At 41.7% G+C, this 23,046-nt stretch overlaps 1 protein-coding gene and 1 long non-coding RNA gene across 3 annotated transcripts in view; one reads left to right on the forward strand and one right to left on the reverse strand.

Annotated features, from left to right (window-relative positions):
• C7H10orf90 (chromosome 7 C10orf90 homolog) overlaps positions 1-9,565 on the forward strand; it is a 221,692-nt gene extending 212,127 nt beyond the window's left edge. For both annotated transcript variants that reach the window (XM_075000468.1, XM_075000467.1), the window contains 3 exons: positions 3,486-3,549; positions 5,938-6,037; positions 7,579-9,565. In XM_075000468.1, the coding sequence (XP_074856569.1) occupies positions 3,486-3,549; positions 5,938-6,037; positions 7,579-7,617 (203 nt within the window). In that variant the 3' untranslated portion in view covers positions 7,618-9,565. The remainder of the gene's footprint in view (positions 1-3,485; positions 3,550-5,937; positions 6,038-7,578) is intronic.
• LOC142016181 (uncharacterized) lies at positions 214-22,383 on the reverse strand. The gene is made up of 3 exons (XR_012646311.1): positions 22,318-22,383; positions 6,909-7,064; positions 214-4,834 (listed from the first exon to the last, which is right to left on the reverse strand). It is a non-coding gene; the product is annotated as an uncharacterized LOC142016181 (long non-coding RNA).
• Between the last annotated feature and the right edge of the window lie 663 nt (positions 22,384-23,046).

The raw sequence follows: 23,046 nt of genomic DNA on the forward strand, positions 1-23,046 counted from the left end.
TTCCGCATAAGACAATCAAGGCCACTACTGGGGCTACTGGCTCACCCTCATTCCTACCCTATCCGTCTCCTGCTGTGCACAGAAATTTGGAGGGAACACTTCTGGAAGTGGACTCTATGCTGGGCAGGGGTATGAATCCTCTGTCCTGGGTCCATTTCATCTTCGTTCTGTGCAACCACAGACTGAAGGAGTTTGTCCTTTATTTTTAAATAACCAGCCATGTTCCACTATGTTCCTTTGCACTCTTCTGCTGAAAAGGGGCCATAAACCTGGCTTAACAAGACCCCAGAAGATTAATATGTAACCTTCTTCAGGTTAGAGGATGTGGTTTATGGCAAGGAGGAGAGGCTGCTTCAGGGATCCCTGGTTTCTCATGACCTTGCGCAGCTGGCTGCATTTTAGAGCATCAAAGAGACAGCTCTAAGGTACATGGGGAGCCAAAATTGCCTCCACTTAACTTTGCAGCCTCATTCTTTGCCAGGCTTTACTTGGCCATACCAGAGAATGTGTCCTCATATATTTAGCGGAATATTGCTTGTTGAAAGTTTTTCATACATGATTAGTAAAATTACTTAAAATTTATTTGGCTGATTTATAGGTTTTTATGCCAGTTACAAAGCATATGGGGAAAAGGCTAATCCTCGAGCACAGAGGAGCATAACTTTCATTCCGAAAATTGTGTCAGCTCAGGAAAGAAATTGCTGAATGGTACCTTCCGGTTTAATTCAGATATGTGATGACAGTGCCCTTAAAGACAAGTTGCTTTTTTCCTGGGTAAACTGAATATAGCTGAGATGCTGGGTGTGGCCCCGTTAAGTGGATCTAGGCTCTTTGGTTGCCAGGGCAACTTCCATAAATATCAGTGAAACTTATGTGGTGTCTTAAAAAGCTAGGAATAGAATGTGAAGGGTGAAGGTCTGTACTCAGAGCAGTGGATGCAGGATCACTTCTGAGCTGACGTGTGTTGAGTAGTTTTGAAACTTTATTTCTTTAGCTTGAGTATTATATTCTCTCATTTGTAGTGAGACACAGGAGAGGCACATTTATTGTTTACTATGAAATACATTAAAACTTCTAAATTCCTTTCATATACAAGGATATGAATATCATGTACATTTGTTTATCATAAATAAATAAATAAATCTGATGACAAATCACTGAGAAGATATATCTCCTGGATCCCTGTCACTCTAAAGCTACGTCTACACGTGAAGCCTACATCGAAGTAGCTTATTTCGATGTAGCGACATCGAAATAGGCTATTTCGATTAATAACGTCTATACGTCCTCCAGGGCTGGCAACGTCGATGTTCAACATCGACGTTGCGCAGCACCACATCGAAATAGGCGCTGCAAGGGAACGTCTACATGCCAAAGTAGCACACATCGAAATAAGGGTGCCAGGCACAGCTGCAGACAGAGTCACAGGGAGGACTCAACAGCAAGCCGCTCCCTTAAAGGGCCCCTCCCAGACACAGTTACACTAAACAACATAAGATCCACAGAGCCGACAACTGGTTGCAGACCCTGTGCATGCAGCATGGATCCCCAGCTGCAGCAGCAGCAGCCAGAAGCCCTGGGCTAAGGGCTGCTGCACACGGTGACCATAGAGCCCCGCAGGGGCTGGAGAGAGCGTCTCTCAACCCCTCAGCTGATGGCCACCATGACGGACCCTGCTATTTCGATGTTGCGGGATGCGGATCGTCTACACGTGCCCTACTTCAACGTTCAACTTCGAAGTAGGGCGCTATTCCCATCCCCTCATGGGGTTAGCGGCTTCGACGTATCGCCGCCTAACGTCGATGTTAACATCGAAATAGCGCCCAACACGCGTAGCCATGACAGGCGCTATTTCGAAGTTACTGCCGCTACTTCGAAGTAGCATGCACGTGTAGACACGGCTCAAGTATCCTAGTGACCCTTTAACTGACCCAGAAAACTTGCACTGTTGAAATCACTCTGAGCTTTCTAGTAAATATCCTGTGATCGCCTGATGCAGTTATTTACACCTAGAATCACAGGAGATTAGGGTTGGAAGAGACCTCAGGAGATCATCTAGTCCACTCTCCTGCCCAAAGCGGGACCAACCCCAACTAAATCCTTCTAGCCAGGGCTTTGTCAAGCCTGGCCTTAGACACCTGGCAGTGCTTCTTCTAATGCATCCCACTATGCCATTAGCCTTTTTGGCAACAAGGGCACACTGTTGACTCCTGTCCAGCTTATCTACTGCAATACCCAGGCCCCTTTCTGCATAACTGCTGCTTACCCAGTCTGTTCCCAGCCTATAGCAGTTCATGGTATTCTTCTGTCCTAAGTGCAGGATTCTGCATTTGTCCTTATTAAATCTTACCAGATTTCTTTTGTCCCAATCATCCAACCTGTCCAGATCACTCTGGGCAATATCCCTACCTTCCAACATATCCACTTCTCCCCACCAGCTTAGTGTCATCCATGAACTTGCTAGGGTTGCAATCCATCCCATCATCTAGATTATTAATGAAGATGTTGCGGAAAAAATGGCCCCAGACAGACTTCTGGCAGACCCTTAGCAAACACAAACTCCTGGCTCACTCCACTTAATGCTGGTTGCCAACTAGACATTGAGCCATTGATCACTATTCATTGAGCCTGACAGTCTAGCCATTTTTCTACCCACCTTAAAGTCCATTCAACCAAGTCATACTACTTTAACTTGCTGGCAAGAATACTGTGGGAGACCATATCAAAAGGTTTGCTACAGTCAAGGTATATCACATCCACAGCTTTCCCCATATCCAAATCTCATCATAGCAATCAAGTTGGTCAGGCATGACTTGCCCTCAGTGATTCCAAGGTGACTGTTCTTGATCACCTTCCTCTCCTCCAAATGTTTCTAAGTGGATTCCTGGAGGACCTGCTCTATGATTTTTACAAGGACTGAAGTGAGGCTGATTGGTCAATAGTTCACCAGGTTTTCCAATGCAAAAAGGGTATAAATCTCTGTCAGATCATAACTGTACCCAGTGTCCAAGTTTATGCAGATGTAAATTAGTTCACTCCAGCAGAGGATCTGTCCCACTTTGCAAAGAAGATGCCAAGCAGTGGAGACTCAGTCACTTGTGCTCTTCAAAGACAGGAAAGAATGACAAAACAATAGGTCATTGCATGCCAGACAAATCATCAGCTAGTTCATGGCTTGAATTGGAGGGTTGCACTGCTCCTTGGGACACGGACAAAGTTATATGCATTTAAAATAAATGAACCATGTAATGAGGCTCACAGCAATAGGTCTTAGCCATCCTTCCCCCTCTAAAGGGCATCTCAAGGGGTTGATTCAATTCCAAATAAAGTCATCAGGAATCTCTTCTTAGACTTTAATGCAAGATAGCTTTAATAAGAAATAACACAATGTGAATGAATTTTATGGAAAGCAGTGCAGTTATTGTTTCATTTGAACATACTAAATAAGGATTCTTCAGCCTTTAATTACATTTTTGCTTTATTAGATAACTTGTTCAAACCAAAGGAAAGGATCATTTCGGAGAAGGAGATGCACATGAGATCTAAAAGGTACAAAATAGTTTTGAATATACTGTGATTCCCAGGGATCCCATGCCAAGACTCAGCACCGCCTCATTAGCATAATAATCTTGGACTTGTAGTATATCATGACATGCACTATGCACAAATGTGGACATGTCTTCCCTCTAAAACGGCTAGAGCCCTGCTGGAGATAGGTGCTGTAGTCCTATTTATTGGACAATGTGAAGTTACACTGTCCTAGCAGAAGCAACAGAAAGCCTCCTAGTACAGGCAGTAACTGCCTCTGGAGGCTCTCATGCGCACTGAGCATGAAGGAGGAGAGAATACACCATCTACTACTGCCCTTTATGGAGAGCAGCTTACACTGCCTTGGAGGAAATCAAGTTCTTCTGCCCTATGTAGCGGGGGTCAACAGACTGGCCAGGCCCCTGGACAAGGTTCGGGGGTGGCTCCTGGCTCTGGAAGAAGCAGGGCCTCAGGCAGAGGGTTAGGACTAGGCAGCCAGTCCTCAGTGCTGCCCGGAGTGTGGCATGCCACAGTCTTTCTCCCTAGCCAGTCCGCAGGCCAATCCAGAGTGTGCAGCACAGTGCTCCAGCTGCAATTTAAAGTGCCCACGGCTGTGGCTGCCATCACAGTAGCAGCAGTGACGGCAGCCAAGAGCCCCAGGCCCTTTTGAATCACCAGGCCCCTGAGCAGTTGCCTGTTTTGTCCCTCTCCATCAGCAGACCTGGCCCAGTGTCTGCAGGTCTTGGTTCTGCTGCCTCCCACCTCTTTTGGGGGTATCTAGTGCCTTCAGGGTAATTGCAGTGAGTGGTCCTGCTCTCAGGGAGCATAGGGGGTGCAATTATGGCTGGTCTCTGTGGAGGGGGATAATTTTGGAAGGCGTCTGTCTTTATTTTGTGGGCCCATAATGCGCCACTGTTGCTAATTTATTAGGTGGTCTTTAATAATTGAATAAATGTTATTTCTTCAACTTGGTTTATTCACATTTTAGAGATTTGTGTGTAGTGTGGTGCATACATTGTGGCCCTCAAAATATACTAGTCATTTCAGTGCTGTAATACAGCATTTCACTTCTTACAATCCCACCTGTGTGGAAAGTCCAAAAGCACAATGAAGTGTGTACCACATCCTGCTGAATAATCCTTTGGGATTCTTATTCTGCAGTCTGTTTTCCCCATCTTCTGCCATACTTGTTATTTCGTCAACCATAAGCTAGCCAGTGCAGTTTCCTGTTAAGCAGGAGTTAGTTTTTTAAGTAAGCATTCAAGATGAATAAGGAATCTTCTCTCCAGTAGCAAGAATTGTCTCTCTGCAGAGGAGCATAGGTAAAGATTTTTAATAGGGACTAGTTATTTTGGACATACAACTTGATGCACTTTAAAAGGTGCCAGATATTTACCAAGTACTCACTTATTCATCCTCTGAAAATCAGGCCTCCTTAAGGCATATGAAATTGCGCACCAAAAATTGAAGGCAGAATAACTTAGCTTTTTTTTAAATCTTGACCACCACACATATCCTAGTAAAGTGTGCAGTGTATTAGATACTTAGGACTCTGAACCGCCATTGCCTTGTACCTTATACAGTTATTTACAACAAAAATTGCAAAGTGATGTCAAGGAGTTTTTTCTAAATTTATCCTAATGTCACAGGGGTCAATATGTCCCACTGTCCTTAAAAATAAAATGGGTTGCTATATAGGTTCTGTAGAGCAAAATAGGAAAAGTAAAGTTTTACAAGACACTAAATGAATTAAGTCTGAATACTTGGGATTTAAATCGGAACAGACACAAAGACCAGAATTGTTGAATAAAAAGATATTTGTTACATAGAGCCGAATCTTGCTCTCACTTGAGTCATTGGGAATTTTGCTATTGACTGAAGAGGGAAAAGAATCAGATCCCAACTTTTATGATTGTAACCAAGAACTGCAGTCGCATTAAGAACTGACACATTCGTTTTCTGGTGAAAGGGTCACCATGGCAGAAAATCTTACCAGTTAATGTAATTATCATTTTGTTCTTATACATTTTTGACCAGTCTTTGAAGATTAGTGTTTGGAATTACTATTGTGATAGATCTGCAAGAAGCCTATGGACCAGATTCTTGCATCAGTTACAATACAACAAACCTAGATTATCTCCACGAAGCTCAGTAAATTGATGTAACTGAGATAGCTTGGCCCTCAACTTTCATTTAATAATTTCACAATCGAATCCACGTCTCAAGTTTCTGAGTTCAAAATCTTCCATTGCGAGACCAATGTTATGTATAAAATCTAATTCAGATATTTACAAATTCATAATGAAAGCAGCGAGGAGCACCTAGAAGAGTTTTTCCACTTTGAAAAATTAAGTTAGTGGTGACACTGTAAAATGATATGTAAAATTTCGTACTCTGAATTTATGCCAGGATTTATAATAACTTGCCTGAAGTGAAAAAGAAACAAGAAGAAAAACAGAAGCGGCTAATCGTACAGAGCAACAGACTGCGAGCTGAGGTCTTCAAAAAGGTAACGATTCCACTGTGAATAGCAATAACTGTGTCCAACTGCATTAGATCATGCCTCTAATGCCATAAATCCACTTATTTATCTATTTCGTTCATTTTCATAGCCTCCATTATCACAGTGTCAGCACCTCACAATATTTAATGTATTTATCCTCCCAACACCTTTGTGAGGTAGAGAAGTGCTGTTATCTCCATTCCACAGGTTGGGAACTGAAGCGCAGCTGGTGTGTCTACTCTGCAATAAAACACACGTGACTGGCCCAAGTATGTGTCTCGGGCTTGTGTGGCTCAAGCCACAGGCTTATAAAATGGCAGCACAAAGGTTCAGGCTCAGGGACCCTTTGATGAGTGAGCCCCAGAGTCCAAGCTCCAGCCTCAGCCTAAACACCTACACTGCAGTTTTATAAGCCTGTAGCCCAAGCCCCAGTTAGCTGACCTGGCACACCTATGGGTGTTTTATTGCAATGTAGACATACCCCGAGAAACTAAGGCCCAATCTTTAAAGGAGAAATCAGTGGGAGTTAGGACCCTACATCCATTCTGAAGACCTGGGTTTAAGTGACTTACCCCAGGTCACACATGGAACCAAACCTGGGTCACTGGACCCTTCTATTTTACTAATTGTATTCCAATACCACTGTTCACAACCTTTTCTCCCTGGAGTATTGACTCAGGTAATCCAGGTTCAGAGCATCTGGTTCCAATTTCTGGCTAACTGATGGAAAGGCAAGAAAGAGAAAAAAAAATACAAAACTGCAGTTGCAAAGCTAAATGAAAAGAGGAAGAAAACCAAATTAAGACAATGCAATATACATGAGAAATGATAAAAATAAGTACATTTGTGGAATAATAAAACACAACTCCTTACTTACTCACAAGCCACTAGTCAAAAATGGCAGATTTCGCTACTCCCAGCCTCCTGGTCCAGAATGGCTTTTGTAGCCATTTATGGGAAAACTGGTGACACTCTGCCATGCATTTGCAAACAGCAAAGATTCAACTTCTTGGTTCGAGTTGGTGGTTCTTTCCTGCACAGAGACCAATAGGGCAAGGGAATAAATGAAAAGAGCAGGCGCAAATAGAGGTTATATGCCATAGACATCCCAAACTGGGAGCTGTGCAAGGAATTGTGGGATAGATGCAACAACGAAAAAGCCCTAATATGTTTTTGTATGTTGTTGGCTGTGGACATGGTGAAATGGGAGAACCTGAGCCAGGAAGGCGATTGCTGAAGAAGTGCACCTTTGTATCTTTATTCTCTAGCCCAGCTATTTTTACACTAGAACATTTCAAACACGAGGAGTCAAGAATTTTTTATAACAGGAAGGTATTGTTTTGTCATACTCAAATGTCAACAATTTTACAAGTACAGACAATATGCTTGTTGAGGAGACTCAGAGCATGGAATGCGTGTGGCTGAAGGTGAAAATTGCAGACATCTTTGAGTGACTGAAATCAGTTGGTTAGAACGGAAGCTGTTAATGCATCTTTCATTGGGACTTCTACTATATGTCCTAACCTGTTTTTATTTTTACCCTCTAGCAACTACTGGACCAGCTTCTTCAAAGAAATACTGAGTGACAAAGGAGACCATTGGATCTGGAATGTCTTTTGACTATTAGATAAGAAATAAAATTTAGCATTATCTTAATTACTAGGAGGCATTTTTCTCATTCTCAACTTTCTATGTAAAGGAAAATAATTTGTACAATAGGAATAAGAAAGAAACTTCCAAATAACCAAGAGATCCTCTAAATGGGCAAACTGCTTGAGGACTACCATCCTGCATTTGGTTTACCCACAGAAAATAATTTTAAGTGATTTTATGCAAAATTTGGATTACAATGGTATTTATTTTCAGCTTTTTAAAAAAAATGTATCTTTTTAACAATAGAACTAGGTTTACAAGACCTAGGAAACTTATTTTTCCAAAGTATTCTACTCATTGATTTCCTGAGAGTAAAATACTAGAAAAATGAATATCATTATTTATTATGTTTAGAAACTAGCTGAAATGGCATTACTACATAATCAGATGAGGAGCAGATTTACAGTAATGGTTAGCATACCAAAAGAGACCAATATTTTAGTGCTCTGAATAAGTCCAATCTGATCTATGTAGTGAACCCAAATAGCAGGGTTACCTGGGGAGAAAGCAGCATTTAGACTCTCAATAATAATACTTTGTACATATTATTTACCATAGCACATATTCCTACTTGCTTCTGTGAGCATTATGTATTTATAGAAATGACATATTAAGAAGTGGTGCAGACTCAATGCAGTGTTTTTTACCAAGAAATACATGCGTGTACAATTACTTACTTAGAAACATCGGTAATGTTTTCTCCAACAATATTTAATTTTTATTTGTACATTTTGGAAATATAGTAAACAAGTTTTCATATTTAATGGAATGAACAGATCTGATAATCCAAATGCTATAATTTTAAATGGTAAAATACGAAGAATTTATTTCAAGCATTTACAAATTCATGGCTTAGTATTAATAAAGAGATTTTCATTTTGCCGTAAATCCACTGTGAAAACATGCTACTTAGTAGGATTATTATAAATGTATTACACAAAATTCTCATCTTAAGAACAGCAGCATAAATCAGAAGTAATGCCATTAACCTCAGTGGAGTAAACGGCTGACTTGTATTCATGAGAACAGAAATTTCATCCCTAGCTTGTAAACTCCTCATTTAAATTGAGATTTAGAACCATATACTTTTTAAAAGCATCCTTCCTTTTTGCAACAGCATTTATTTGCATAGATCATTTAGGTATCTTCCCACCTTGCTCATGTGGAGCAGTAGCAACTTAGGCCTTGTCTACACTTACCAAGAGATCGATGATGCGGTAAATGACCTCCCAGGGGTCAACTTAGCAGGTCTAATAAATAATAAATATTCCCTATAATAAAGGCCTACTAAATTGACTGCTGATTGTGCTCCTGTTGACTCCAGTACTGCACTGGAGTGAGAAGAGTAAGGAGAGTTGACAGGAGAGTTTCTCCCATCAACCTACTGTAGTGGGAATACTGCAGCAATTCTACCTAAGTTATGTCAGTTCCACCTATGCTATTCAAGTAGCTGGAGTAGCGTACCTCATGCCGACATTGCCTCCTAAAGTAGGCCAGACCTAACTTCACAAGCAATCTCATTGAAATCTATGGAACTAACTGAAATAAACTGCTGATCATTGTGAGTCAAGTCAGGTAAAGAAGTCTGGCTTTAATGCACCATATGCTTGATCTTCTACATAAAATACCTTTCAAACTGTGCCTTCCTGGTTCTTTCAGACCTATTCCATTCAGGGAGTTTCGATTGGCAAAATTCTAGCTATGCACAAGTCAACGGCATAATTTCCATGAACTCAATGGGATGAGAATTTCACACTAGATTTTTCAGTTTTGTGATCAGAAGGTCTTAAACACACTGATCTGTGGTTTCTTGGTCTGACTTTTTACCTTCCCACATAATGGAACTATATTTGCCAATTTTGAAAGTCTGATGAATCTTGCTTAAATTCAGTGGATTTTTAAAAATGTCAATTAAAGTTCACTCAGTTTTTTACTTTTTGAAAGTCCAGATGCCCAAATGTTTTTATTTTCTGTGAAAGATATTTCCTAATTTAAAGGATAAATACATAGCAGTTTGCAATGAACATTCTATCAGAGAAATGAGATCTGGAGCACAGTTAATGAATAAGATGCCTAAGGCAAGTCACTGGCTGGTAACATTTGATATAAAATGAAGCTGTTCTTTAAGACAACAAAAATAATCTCTCTGGCAGACCTAATTTCTCATTCTAATCTTGTAATAACAGAATGCCTTACATTATATCCAGAGTTCTGACACCCATTTCAGTTTTGTAGCCAAGTTATTGTAATAAGTCATAGGCCTTCAGGCAGAAAGACTACTTCTTGATAAAGTTTAAAACCATCTCTACAAGCCTTACAGGTTTAGATTCTTTGCAATCAAATAATAACGTTTAATATTAAAGCCAAAGTTTGCACAATTCCATTTTAAACTTGTGCACACTTAACATAAAAGAGAAATTTTCTCATTTGATATTCTTCAGCATGGAAAATTCATAGGCCTGATTATGTCAGTAATTACATGTCTATTTCACTCAGCTGAACAGAATTAATTCAGTTACACCTGTGCTTAAATCTGTATGCCCAAAGCCTTATAACTTAAGTAAATTCACATTTTGTTGCTGAGTATAAGAATATTACTATTAATTTCTCAGTTTTGGATGGGTCAGACCGATTTTTATGTATACATTAATCCATCTTTTTTAGTTCTAATACGTGAGCTTCAGCAGAACAATTTTGTGCCCTTTGCCAGTTGGCACCTAGAAGTACATGGGTCCTTGGTGGTATAGAGGGTTTTATAGGGATCCCCTGGGTCTGATATCTACATAATAGTTCACAAAAGGGTGGCATGTGATGTTTCTGTCATAAGGCAGTGCTCCTCTGTCATCATACTTATTGCCAGATGTTTGTACAAGAAGTAGTTGGAGATATGTAAAATATTGGGTTCCAAAACTGTTGACATAAAGATTGCCACCTAAATTGACGTAAGCCTTGGGACCAGCTGAATGAGCACTCAGAACAATGGACATCGTTGGAGACAGGCTATTTTTTACTGTCTGAGATGGAGAAGGAGAAAAGAGTGGAAAAGATTGACCTGTGGCTTTTCAACAGCTGACATAACTTGCTCCTTCTGTGATAAGACCTACGGCTCCAGAGTTGGCCTGGTCAGCCATCAAGGGACTCACAAATAGGAGGGTGACATAAAGATGTCCTACTCATTATCTAGTGACCGCCAAGAAGTGCCTGAGCCAGGTGTGGCCCAGAGGAGTTAGAGAGATAAAGGAGCCACAAGTTTTTGAAGGAGCCTCCTGAGGCAAGAGACAATAATATGCAACTGCTTTTTAAACAAAAAAAGAAGGAATACAAGATTTTATCTTTCACAAAGGAAGCATGCTGACAGCATGTTTATCTCATGAGAGAAGGCAACAGCCAACCTGGCTGTAAAGCACTGGTGAGCACTATTTGATTAGATTTGAGTTACCTTGTTAATTGTCTAGACTCTAGAATGTTTGTTATATTTTTATGTGTAACTCTTTCTATTACTTCTACTTTCTATTACTTGAATCTCTCTACTTTGTTAAATAACCCTAGATTTCATTTCATTATAAACATATCTAACTGCAATGTGTTAAGAAGAGTGGTGAGCTGAGGTGGAACTGGTAAGCTATAGTGTACCTTTTCGCTGGAAACAGTGATTCTGTCACTACAGTGAGTGCCCAGTTGATCAGGGACTGGACATACCAGGGAGACCCTCAGACGGTGTAGGAGCTGGTGTGTCTCTTGGTAACTTGCAGAGAGAAGTAGCACCTGTCTAATTTTTGTTGCCGAGAGCTAGCGGGGAGTTGACCTTCAGCAGACCTCTACAGGATGCTGCCGCCTCACACTAAGGGCAAGTGGTAGTGACATGGTGCCTCGCAAGAATGGGTATAATCAGGAAGTATCATTATAGTAGCATCTGAACCAGTGGTCACTCTGCAGGCACTTACATACCCAATAAGATCAATACAGGGAGATTCAAAAGTGAGAAGACTGGAAATAGGTCAAGAAAAAGATGGATTTCTTATTCTCTTTTTATGCTGGGTAAGAGAAATAGAACAAGGAAACGACAGGATGAGTAAGCTGGAGAAATGCACTAAATATACCAACTTGTATTTGGAAAAATTGTGTAGATTTTGGCTTGGAAACTATGGGAAAATGGGAAAGAGGATCAGAACTTTAATCATGGACTATGATGAGAGCAGCAGGAAAAGTGTTTGTTTAATCCACTGAAAGTATCTGAGGCTGAACAGGATGCAAGCTCAGGAAACTACCCTTGTGTAGATCCCAGTGCTGCAGCCATGCAGTTAGAGTTGGCCAGGGTACAGCTCCAAAATCTGGAAATGGTGGTGAGAGTCAGAAAATAGGAAGCAAAAGAGAAAGCCCAGGAGAGGGAGATGCTAACAGAGAAGTAAAAAGTGGGTAGCAAAGCAAGCAGTGCAAGGGAACACACACCAATGATTATTAGAGCTGGAAGACTGAAAGTGCAAAGCCTGAGGCAGGTGGGAGGGAAGGTGGAATCAGAAGTGAAACAGGTATCAGAAGCCCAAGAAAAGGAGATGGACTGGATCAATGCATATCTGACCAGATTCAAAAGGCCATGCAGGATATACAAAATCCCTGGTGACCAGAGAATGTCTGTCTTACTTCCAAACTGACTGGTAAAGCTTTACAAGGGTTTAGTGACCTCAATATAAATTGTGCTATGCTATGTGATCTGCTTAAGGGATCTGTGTTAAAAGGTTTCAAATTACTTCAGAGGCATCTCACTTAAAGTTTAGAAACCTCAAAAAATGTTGATTAGTCACAGGAAATACATTTATAAATAGGGGATTATTTGAGAAAATGGATAAAAAATATAAAGAATCAGAAACCTATGACAAGTTGGTATGTCTGTCTACTCCAGGAGCAGTTTTTGATATCGGCTCTGATGAGGTGAGAGCAACATTGTAGGAAAAGTTCTTACAACTGTGGAAGAGGCACTTGATACCACTGACCTGTGAGACCATTCATAGCATCCAGGTCCAAAGGGAAGAGAAAAAGCTTGGCAGAAGAAGGGCTTCCTGAACTGCTCTTGGGGGAAAAACAAGGAAGGGGAGGGAAATAAGAGCCGAACACCCCAACACCAATCCCCTCACTGGTAAGTCTATTTACCAAACAGCAGCCCCAAGAAAGGCTATGTTTAGACTATGAGATAAATTCAACTTTTAATAAATTTGAATTGTGTCTACAAAGCTTCTTGAAATTTGACCCAGCTTTTTTCCATGTCAAGTCTTCATGTCTCACTGCCCCATGCAAGTTCAACAGCATGAGCAGTGCATTGTGGGTACCTATCCCACAGTGCCTTAGAACCGGTTGCTTGTGGGTGTTTCATGTTGGAATCCCAGAGTTCCAAGCACTGTTCCAGAATTCAGAGCACCAGTAAACACACAAAAATGAACTGGATATCATGCCATTTCCTGCTGCGGCATTCCAGAGCAAGCATGGATCCCCAAATGCTTCAACTCATAGCACACATCGTTTCAGCAACCACACTGGCTGTCACGCATTTTTTCCTTCAATTACAAAGCTCAGTGATGGTTCAGTATCATAATGGCCCTGGTGATGATAACAATGGTTTGAAAGAGCAAAATCTCCCAACCGTGGTCCAAGAATTCACAGCTTCTGGCTGCCCTGGATGCATTGGTGACAGTGGAGCAGCGGTTTTAGACTATTGAGGCCAGCACACACTAGTGGGACCACATCAATTTGGAGTCCTGGGATGACCAGCAGTGGGGGCAGAACTTTTGCATGCACAAGTCCACTTTTATGGAACTTCATGATATGCTGGCACCCATGCTGAAGCACAGCAATACAAGAATGAGGCCAGCTTTAACGGTTCAGAAGCAAGAGGCAAATGCACTGTGGAAGTTTGCAACACCCAACAGTTACTGGTCAGTGGCAAAAGAGTTTGGGGTGGGCAGATCTACAATTGGGTCCATGGTGATGGAGGTGGCCCGTGCACTCTGTCAGCATCTCCTCAGGAAGACTGTGACCCTGGGAGATGTACAGGTACAGTGGATAGCTTTGCTGCCTAGGGGTTTCCTAACTGCAGTGGGACAATAGATGGCAAGCACATCCCCATCATGGCCCTGGACCTCCTGGCCTCTGAGTAGATAAACTGAAAGGGGTACTTCTCAAAGTTGTTGCAGGAGTTGGTAGATCACAAAGATCATTGCACTGACATCAACATTGGCTGGTCAGGGAGGGTTCATGATGTGCACTTCTTCCAAAAGTCTGGATTGTCCAGAAAGCTCCTGGATCAAACTTTTTTCCCTGATCAGAAAATCATGATTGGCAATGTGGAAATGCCTATTGTTATATTGGGTGACCCTGCTTACCCTTTGCTCCTTTGCCTTATGAAGCCCTACACAGGAGCCCTGGACCACACCAAGGAAAACTTCAATCATAGACTTAGCAGGTGCAGAATGGTGATGGGATGCGCTTTTGGCCATTTAAAAGCAAGGTTCAGGTGTTTATTGACATGTTTGGACCTTTCTGAAACTAATGTCCCCACTGTGATTACAGCGTGCGCTATTTTGCACAACATATGTGAATACAGGCAGGAGACTTTCCTGTCCATCTGGAATTCTGAAGGGGAGGCCAGAGGCAGGGCTTACTCGCAGCTGCCTACACAACTATCCACCAGTAGTCGCACTGAGGCAGCAGCAATAAAGGAGGTCTAAATACAGATGCAGTTGGTGGGTCTTGCCCTGGAGTGTCGGGCAGTGTCCTGGCAAAGAAGACACTCAGAACAAGAATTTAAGTAGACATGGGTGCTACACTGAAACTGCAATGAATCATTGAAACTGTTTTGGCTTGGGGCAGCTAAAAGACCCCAGCTACTGCTAGTCCCAAAACTTGTGACAGCCCAGGGAACCCCACCACCTGCTCCTATTAACAGTGTGCCTAAGCTTGGATCTAGGTTTGGCCCTGTCAAAGATGTAGATCTTCTGGAAAAGAAGACCCTTAGTCACCATTTTAACTCATGGGGGAGACGCAGCCGGCTGTTGACAAAAGTGCCACATCCTGTCGATTTACTGTCAACAGAATGCATTTGTGACATGGACACTCTGAGTTTTGTCGATAAACTGCCATTTTTGTCGACAAAACTCTATTGTAGACATAGCCAGAGAGGGAAAAGATTTATATTTGGGATAGTAGATTTTGCCAACAGGTATCCAGAAGTAGCTGCTCTGTCAAATGTGGAAACGGGAACATATATAAGGCACTGTTTTCTTTGTTCAGCAAGTTACATTTTCTAAATGAGATCTCATCAGATCACAGGTCAAATTTCACATCTCAGCTATTTAGTAAATTATAGAGGATGTGAGGACATGTGCCCCTTATTACCCAGAAATAAATGGATTAATTGAGTGGTTCAATTACACCTTAACATTTCTACTAAGAATGTATGCAAGTAAGAAGGGAAGTGGCTGGGATGTATTGTTTCCCTATCTATTTGCTCACTGGAAAGTGCCCAAAGAGTCTATAGGTTTTGCCTCATTTGATGTCATAAGTGGGAGAAAGGCTAGAGGTCTCTTGGATCACTTAAGGACTCCTGGGAGGGTAGCACTGAAGTGGAGGAAGAACCAGTGGTTGATTACATGCAAAGAATCAGGGTTTTGAATTCTGCAATAGGAACAACAAACCTTCGCTAAAAGCCAGGCAACTTGGACAGAATGACATGATCCCAATGCTGGCATCTGATCACTGTGCAAAGGGGATTTGGTACCAAGGCATACAAAAAGTTATAAAATGGGAAGGGCTTTTTGAAGTGGGAGAAAGGATAGAGAATGCTACCTACAATATGCAACCCATCCACCCCCTGGACGTTTGCATCTAAAATTGTGCATATAAACAGGTTAAAGATGAATCACATGCACTGAGAGCCATTGTAAGCATGATGTGCTGTGCAGAGGAGGACTGTAAGACAGCCCCTTCTATTGACTTGATGAGTGTTACATTGATACCCCACTACAGAGGATTGACTTATATGAAATATTAAACTTAGCTGGAGAGAGAGATTAGGACTACTTTGAAAAGTCTCACTAAGGTATTTTCCAGTATGCCAGGCTCACAAAATGATCCAAAATGGCCAATAACATTGCAGAGCACAATCTTTGCACCTAGCAAAGCATACCAAACAACTGATAAAATGCTGGACATGGAAAGAATTACAGAATCAAAACAGTTTTTGTGTTTCTTCAGTAGCTATGGTCCCCCTAACACTGGCACAGTTCCTGATGCATACCTCATGTCCAGAATCAGCTACATGCTGGATGCCTTAGGCAGGGCAAAGTTCCTAAGAACCCTGAATTTAATGAAAGTCTCAGTGGAAATCCCCTTTGACAGCCAAAAAAAAATCATCCTTCATTACTAATTCAAGACTTTTGGAGTTATCTTTTGGGTTAGTCAATGCAGGAGCCACATTTCAGAAATTTGTCAAGTATTGGCCGGGTTATAGAACTCAGTTCACAGTCCTAACCACCATCTTTCCCGCTGGTTATTCATTTTCACATTATTCAGAAAGGGCCCCAAATTAAGGATGCACAGTGTTTTAGGTTTATAGATGTGACAGGATGGACTGGGCCATGAGAACCCCTGCGGGAAGCCTTGTGGTCCTACCACACCCAGTGCCAGAAAGCGGTCCTCCAAGCAGGCTGGAGTGGCTAGAGGGGCTGCAGAGGAAGAGCTAATCAGGGTCCAGAACAGAGCAGCAGTTAGTTGGTATGTGGAACTGAAGGAATGAAGCCAGGGTGACTGTGTAGCTGTCTATGTTCATTCCGAAGCTGGCATCTACAGAGTCCCTGGGCTGGGGCCTGGAGTAGAGTGCAGGACCAGGTTCCTCCCCAACCTCTCCTTAGCAAGTGGGAGAAGTGGCCTGTACACCGAGGCATCCCAGAGTAGGAAATTAGACTATAGTGATCCAGCCAAAGGGATTGAACCAGAAGGGCTCTGAGAGGGCAAAAATGTTGCCTGAAGGAAGAAAGCCCTGGGAACACTATTCTACTCCAGCGTAGAAACAAACAGCAGCTATGTCTACACTATGAGATATTATTGATTTTAAGTCATTTAGCCTGATTTTTCCAAGTATCTGTCTTCACTCTAAATTCCATTAGCTTGATTTATGGAGCACTAAAATTGACATGATATTGATATCATAGTAACCAGACAGGTGTAGCACTCAGTTCAAATTTAAAATCGCAAATGAAGAACAGTGAGGAAGTGTCACGTCTTGAAAGCAAATTCATTAGCCTCCAGACATGTCTCGTATGTGCCCCACAATGACCCACAGTTTTCCGCTCTGCCCTCTTCCATCACCACTGCTCTCAGGTGTGGAGGAATTAGGCAACAGAAAGACTGTTTCAATTTGGCATCTGGACGCTTGTGACTGTAGGGTCATGAGCATCTGAAAAATGTTTCTTTTTCTTTGCTAGTAGCGCAGCTGTGGGGTCTGTGGTTCTGTGTATACCCCTGCTAGCTGCCTTTTTTTTTTCTTTTCTGTGCTGCCTGGCGCCAGCTGCTGCCCCCTGCACCATGAGTCAGCTAAGCTGTGGGTGAGGGTCATGCTTGTCTGATAGGACAAGAAACTTATTTTCAGCCATTTACATGTTGTCCTGCCCTCCCCCACAACCCCACTCTTCCCTCGCAAGAGGTGCCACAAATTCTGGAACTTTCCCTTGCCTGCATCATGTGAGAGCTTGTCTGTGGGTGAGGGTTGTGCTTGTCTGATAGAACGAGAAACTTCTTTCTATCACTTACATTTTGTCCTGACCGCCACAGTCCCTCCCTTCCCTCCCCTCCCACCGGAGGCACCAAACAGTCTGGAAGTTTCCCATGCCCAGATGCATCATGTGGCTTGACCCCGAACCAATAAACACATGTGCTGCACAAGTGCCAGGCAGCTTGCAAGCAGTGAGGGTCCTGTAGCGAGCTAGGGGAAGTCTCCTTGGTCAATCACAATTTTTCGGCAACAGAAGAAAATACTTTCTCACTAGCGTGGCTGTCCTCTCAGAGGAAATTTTTGTATGGGCTTTATCCAAAGTTCAAGGGGCTGGCTATATTTAGGGGTCTTTTAGCCACCCAAGGGAAGTCGCCCTTGGTGGACACGATTTTGGGGTGCTGGCTGTAGCAAAGGGTCTTTCAGCTGCCTGGGGAAAGGCTCCCTCAGCGGTCACGATTTTTGGGCAACAAAAGAAAAAAAATTGTCACTAGCGTGGCTGTCCTCTCAGATGAAATTTTTGTATGGGGTTTATCCAAAGGCCAACGGGCTGGTTATAGTCAGGGATATTTCTGCCACCCGGGGGAAGTCTGGCTCGGTTGCCATGATTTTCAGGTGGTGGCTGTAGCTGGGGATCCTCTACCCCCGCCCACCCCACCAGCCATAACTGTTTCAGTGAAGGCAATGTAGTAGCTGTACAATTATACAATCACCACAATTCCTGAAGTGAGGCTTACAGCGAGGAATATTCTTGTTCTGAGGGTCTTCTTTGGCAAGTCCAAACCTGGCTGTAGTCTGGGGTCTCTTAGCCACCTAGGGAAGTCTCCCATGGTGGACAGGATTTTTGGGTTTGTCTATAGTCTGGGGTCTTTTAGCCACCCCAAGCCATAACTATTTCAATGATTCATTGCAGTCTCAGTGTAGCACCTGTGTCTGCTTAAACAAATTCTTCTTCTAAGGGTCTTCTTTTCCAGAGGGTCTACGTCTTTGACAAGGCCAAACCTAGATCTAACCCTAGGCACGTGTTAATAGGAGCAGATGGTGGGTCTCCCTGGGTGGTCATGATTTTCGGGACTAGCTGTAGCTGGGTTTCTTTTAGCCACCCCAAGCTGAAACAGTTTCTTTGCTTCATTGCAGTTTCAGAGTAGCACCTGTGTCCACTTAAATTCTTGTTCTGAGTGTCTTCTTTGCCAGGAGGTCTAAATCCAGATGCAGTTGGTGGGTCTTACCCTCAAGTGTCAGGCAGTATCCTGGGCATGGATGTAGCACTGCTGGAACTTCTTCACCTTCAGCTGGACTTCCTCGATGCAGTAGTGAAGGGGTGGCCTCGTTCCACCAGCATGGTGGCCATCCGGCATAGGCTTGGGCATTATGGCACTTCACCTTGGGGTCTTGGAGTAGATCCTCTACACCCTACAAGTCCAGGAGGGTCTGCACCTTTTGCCCAGTCCAGGAGGGACTCTTGGGCCTTTGAGACAAAATTATTTATCTGAGAATCTTTGCCAGGAGGTCTAAATCCAGATCCAAGCCTGCAAAGATCCAGTGCTTTTGCATCCCTTTTTGAAAACCTGATGGTTGGGAAACTGAAAATTTTTTTCCTAACCATTCCTAAGGGTTTACTACTACTCCTCTCCACTTGATTATACAAAGCACATTTTTTATATGGGCAAGCCAGATTCTGACTGAAAAAGGGACATTTGTTTAACACTGCAAGGGAATGAGAGAAGTGAAATGCAGGAAATGAAATGTGGGAAGGTGTCATCAGATAGCCACATCCACTTGCGGGGCATTTTTTTCCCATGCTGCACCAGAATGCTATGAGATTCAGGGAACTGTGGGATAGGTTCCCACAATACACTGCTGCAGCAATCAATTTAAGCTACTTGTAAGTGGCAGCAGTAAGTCAATTTTGTGGGAAGCATTCAGGAATGTGAGAATGCTCAAAATCAAATTGATAAAACCCAGCATAAATAAATCAATTTTAATAAAATCAATTTTAGCTCATTGTGTGGATGCAGCCTGAGAGACTTTACAGAAGGGGTTTGTTTTATTTTGCACATTGACTGTGCGAGACTTGGCCAGAAGTCTAAGTCATTGAAGAGCCTCTAAAAACATAGAGAGTGCTGGCACCTGCACTCAGCCATGGGGTTCTTGTGAGGCAAGTTCAACTCCATTACACCAGGATATAAAGGCTCTGTATGGTGCTGACACAGCACTTCTATGTGAAAGGGCCAGAATCTTTACAACATAGGGTACCAAGGGTTATGGTATCCTGGGCGTGAATTTTAAACTAAGGTTCTCAAATTTCATTGCATCATGGCTCCTTTCTGATAATGAAAATTATGACATGACTCCAGAGTGGGCGACAGCATGAGCTAGAACCCAGTGGACCAGGGTAGGGGGACTGAAGCCTGCATCTCACTGCCCCATGCAGAGGCAGAGTGGAACTGAAGCCCAAGGGTTTCAGCTTAGCCAGAGGGCCTATACGCTGAGCCCCATCACCCATGGCAGAAACCCTCAGGTTTTGGCAATGGCAGCTCAGGATTCAGCTTTGGACTGGACCCCAGCAAGTAAAAGCCAGTCCTGGTGACCCTATTAAAATGGTGTTGCAACCTGACCCACAGTTTGAATACCACTGTTTCAAATTAATAATTTCTTGTATAGGTCTGTGCAAGACAGTTGTTACTTACTTAGCTGGTCTGATATACCAATAGACTCTGCATAAAAGGACTTGTTATTACTGTTGTTGCTTGCCTGAATATTTGAGATTTGGTTACATTAGTCTAATGCATTGTGCTGTGGAACCAATTTACAAGGAAAATTAAATGGTAAAAGGGGAGAATCTTTCTGATGACTCTGTTCATAGGAAGCCATTCGATGCTTCATCATCAGCAGTCACAGAAACTCTTAGGTTGAAGATCAGCAAGCTTACCCCTTACATAAAGATGTTTGACTTCCACTTGTTCTGATAGGGTAGATCATCCTGTATTCAAATGGTTGCCCACCCACTTGTTCATTGATACAACAGGTATCAACAACAGTTACACATGTATCTCAATGTACAACATGTCATCTCCCTTATCCCTTATGAGTCTACATAAGAGAGACATTCTTGGTCCATTAAAGAATATTACTTCTCTCACCTTGGCTGTCTCTTCTGACATGATCAAAGAAGCCACAGCAAAGAATGAGTTACAGCCAGCAAAGAGTATTACAGACAAAATGAAGGGGCTCTTCACATATGTCAGACAAAAAGAAAGACTGAAGATGTCTGGGTCAGTGGAGAAAGACAGCCAGTAATGGAAGATGATAGAAAGGCAGAATTGCTCATTCACTTCAGTTGTCTCAGAAAAAAAAATATAAAGGATGACTTGCAAAGTTACCTTAGACAATAAAGAGGAAGAGATGAAGATTGGGATACGTAAAAATCATGTCAGAGATTTTGTGACAAATTTGAACAAATTCAAATTTGCATTAAGAACAAATCATGACAAACCAGTCTGAATTCCTAATTTGATGGGATAACTGTTTTAGTGCACAGGGGAATGCAGTAGGCATAATATACTTGGCCTTCAACAAAACTTTTGGCAACTGTTGTGTGACATTCTGTTAAGTAAACTGAGCTAGACAGTAATATTCCTCTAATTTTTTCCCATCTATCTGCAGAATAAATTCTGTTATATGCACTGAGGCAGCTGTGCACCACCAGTAGAAACACATGTTGCTGCTGGTTGCCTGTTGTAGGCACTCTGCTAATCAGCTAGGAAGCATTTCAATCTCTCCTGGGTGGCAAATGTGTAAGTAGTTACACAACTGCAAACAAAAGTAATTGTGGTTGTCTGGCATGGCTGCACCACTAGTTGACAATGGAATACTAGATTCCACTTTTAAGTGAAAATCCTTTATTCACCACTTTGTGGGAAGTGTTCCATGTTTTAGGAGGTCATGACTCCAGCTTTCAGCTCACATTTGCTTGGCTATGACAAAGCTCTTCAAAGAAGTACACCAATTGGAACTATCACTTGTTCTATGTTGTTTCCACATTGGAGTTAAAACAAACCCTATTGCTCAAGACACTTTAATTTCTTTTTCACTAGTTCTCTTTGGCTCTTTACCAACGCTGTAGGAGGTAGAATTGTCATTATCCATTTTAGATGTCCTACAAAATCAGATAATGTGTATCCTCAGCTTATCCTATGAGGAATGACAAGAAAAGAAGGAAATACACAGATGTGCTCATCATATAAAACACTAAACAGAATTGTTCTAAGGTAAGTAGGGAAGCAGAATAAATTACTTGTTGATATTCCTATTTTGTTGATAGAACAAGAAAAATCAAACCTTTTTCAGTTTATCAATTAAAAGACAAATCTATATATGAAAAAATTGGCATATTTTATATATTTTACAATTCTCTTATGGTCAGCATTTTACAGCTGGACATCAATGTGAAATTACAGGATAATTCCTATGCAATCGAATATTACAGAGAAGCTAACAAGTGAACCTGGGTTTAATACAAGGCTATACAATGCACTTTAGAGAGCTCTAATACAAAATGGCAATGTGTCTGTTGAATTAATTTTAGCCTTATATTCTTTCCTACGCTGGCTAATGTTGTAATGATATATAATGCATTTTAAACGAAAAGCTCTGAAGATTTGTTCTGAAGTCCATGTTTAAGCTTAAGAAAAAAAAAACACGAGCCAAGAACGGGAAGAAAACTGCAATTTGATAGCTTTGTTTCAAATCTGGCTTTGCTCTTCTTACCTTTTACAGTTTTTAGTGCACTGGATAATTAAAAAATATATTGTGCCTGATACCCCTGAAAAGGTATTACCCTTCCACGCACATTAACAATACAGGGTATTCTTACCACACTCCAGTTGATGTCCGGGAGGTTTTACAGCCTTCAGAAGATGTCCGCAAAAGGGAATTACCAATGTGTTCTCTGCTGACAATTTACAAAGAAATAAACCAGTACTTAAATATTATATCCACATTAGTTCCTCATGACTAATGTTATTGTAATGCATACCAAGGGAATTAGTAATGAATACCCACTTAGTGTGAAGTGTTGCCAAATACTTAACTTGTAATGCTACTGAGCGCACAAATAACAATGTTTGTATTTGTTACCATATGAAAATATAATTTGGAGGGCTAGCTGATCTCAATTCAATTATATAATGACATATGGTAAATGGCATGGAAGACATATAATTGTGGGTTAAACGTTCTATCAGATATTATCAGGTGATGTCCCAAAAAAACCAACTTTTAGCTTAGCTTTGTCTCTTATTTTATCTCTTGCCTAAAAGAACTGAGAGAAAGCTTTGATTGTAATTATAATAATCAAGAAACCACTAATACTAGCAACAATAAAAACAATAATGCCTTACTCTTCATTTCATCCTGACAGGAGATATAGGCATTTTCTTAACACTCACATTATGTATGCGCTAATGCTTTTTATGTCCTTTTTTCATCAGAATGACTAATTTCTCTAGGGGATTTAATAATTTTAGGGGAAAAAATGTTCATTGTCCCAGTTTTTGGTGCTATTATGCATTATTATATTGTTTTGCGACTGTGCATTGCAAAG

Source organism: Carettochelys insculpta, chromosome 7, assembly GCF_033958435.1.
Source record: "Carettochelys insculpta isolate YL-2023 chromosome 7, ASM3395843v1, whole genome shotgun sequence".
Classification (NCBI taxonomy): Eukaryota; Metazoa; Chordata; order Testudines; family Carettochelyidae; genus Carettochelys; species Carettochelys insculpta.